Source organism: Nanorana parkeri, unplaced genomic scaffold, assembly GCF_000935625.1.
Source record: "Nanorana parkeri isolate BGI_ZX_2015 unplaced genomic scaffold, ASM93562v1 scaffold1985, whole genome shotgun sequence".
NCBI lineage: Eukaryota > Metazoa > Chordata > Amphibia > Anura > Dicroglossidae > Nanorana > Nanorana parkeri.
In genome coordinates, this window is record NW_017308253.1 from 182,978 (window position 1) to 184,673 (window position 1,696).

At 36.0% G+C, this 1,696-nt stretch overlaps 1 protein-coding gene across 1 annotated transcript; it reads left to right on the top strand.

Moving 5' to 3' along the window:
- Positions 1 to 915, top strand: LOC108800305 (olfactory receptor 5V1-like). The gene has a single exon (XM_018572281.1). It carries the CDS (start codon positions 1 to 3, stop codon positions 913 to 915), a length of 915 nt encoding a protein of 304 aa, XP_018427783.1.
- Positions 916 to 1,696: the final 781 nt, after the last annotated feature.

Here is a 1,696-nt window from a genome sequence, read left to right on the forward strand (position 1 = left end):
ATGAAACCTGAGTTCTACATCGTGGCCTTTCCCAACTATGAATATTTATGGTACATCCTGTTTATTGGAGTGTTGCTGTTGTTTTTAATGGCAATAGTTGGAAACTTGCTAATCACTGTTCTGATATGGCTCGTCCCTCATCTCCACACTCCCATGTACTTTTTCCTTTGTAATCTATCAGTTCAGGATATTGTTCATGTGTCTGCCATATTACCAAAGCTAATGTCCATTATATTGACAGGAAGCCATTATATTTCTTTTGCAGGTTGCTTAACACAAATATTTATGTTTGTCTTTTGCTTAAATACAAACTTCTTGCTTCTCACATCCATGGCTTATGATCGTTATGTGGCCATATGCATTCCTCTTCAATATTTTGTTATTATGAAATTTAAAAAATGCTCCTTGTTGGCTTCAGCTTGTTGGGTTGTTAGTGGTCTGAATGCAACTATGCACTCTTGTTTGATGTCACAGTTACCATTCTGCCTTATTACATCCATCAACCATTTCTTTTGTGATGTAAGGGCTATGCTTAAGTTGTCCTCAGGTGATACAACACATATAAAAGCATTAATATTTGCTGAAGGTGTGCTTTTCTGTTTTATCCCCTTTGTACTCATATTAATTTCCTACATACATATCATATCTACCATCCGTAAGATCCGCTCAACAGCGGGAAGATTGAAGACCTTCTCCAGCTGTTCCTCGCATATTATTACTGTAATCCTTTTCTGTGGAGCATCTCTTGGCCAATACATGAAACCAGAGTCTGAGAAGTCTGAGGAACAGGACAAGTTGTTGTCTTTGCTCTATATTGCTGTAGTCCCCATGCTAAACCCTTTAGTTTACAGTTTGAGAAACAAAGATGTCTTACAAGCCATTCAAAAATTGTTTATCTACCCTAAATTATTTTAATACTGCAGAAGTTATGTAAAAAGCCCCTGTATTTGTCAACATGGAAGGAAATTTGAAGTCACAAGGGGTTGATGTACAAATGAGAAACAGGCTGCAAGGGAATTTTCCCTTAGCTTAGTAATTGTGGTGAACATTTACTTTGCAAAGAATACCAAGTCACAAACAAGAATAAAAAAAAAACCACAGTATTTTTGCTTGCACATGATGGAAGTCAGCAGAACTTCTACTCATTCATTAAACTTAGGGACGTTCCCTTGCAAAGTGCAAATTCCCTTGCAAAGTGAACAGCCTATTTGCCTTTAGTAAATCAACCTCACGGTGTCTATTTCCTCTAACTGGGCTTTCTAGAGGTTTGGTAATTATCACATTATTTCAAGCATGTTAAGCATCATGTCTAACTGAATAAATTTTTTTTAAAATGACACTAAACCCAGGAGGTAAATCTTAAAAATATTTTTTTGGGGCGGGGGTTGTTATTGTTGTTGTTTGTTTGGTTCTAACGTTTTTAAGGGGGAGGGGGAAGGAGCGTTATAATGATGAGGATTTTGCCTGTATTTGTGTTTGTAGAGTGAACTGTATAGAACTGTTTAACTATGTATAACATTAATTTGATTATGCGATGTAAGCTGATTTTGAAGATAGGAAATAAACAATTATTCTTTCAAAAAAATCTTAAAAATGCATCCAAGAACCCTAACTATTAACAAAATGTTTTATCTTATTTGTGTATCACTCGGCTGTAGATCCTCAAATCCTCTCTGAATTGGTGGTGACACTGTCC

Bases quoted from the DNA above. Each gene is read 5' to 3' on its own strand.
- LOC108800305 (XM_018572281.1), top strand. From the start codon at position 1: ATGAAACCTGAGTTCTACATCGTGGCCTTTCCCAACTATGAATATTTA.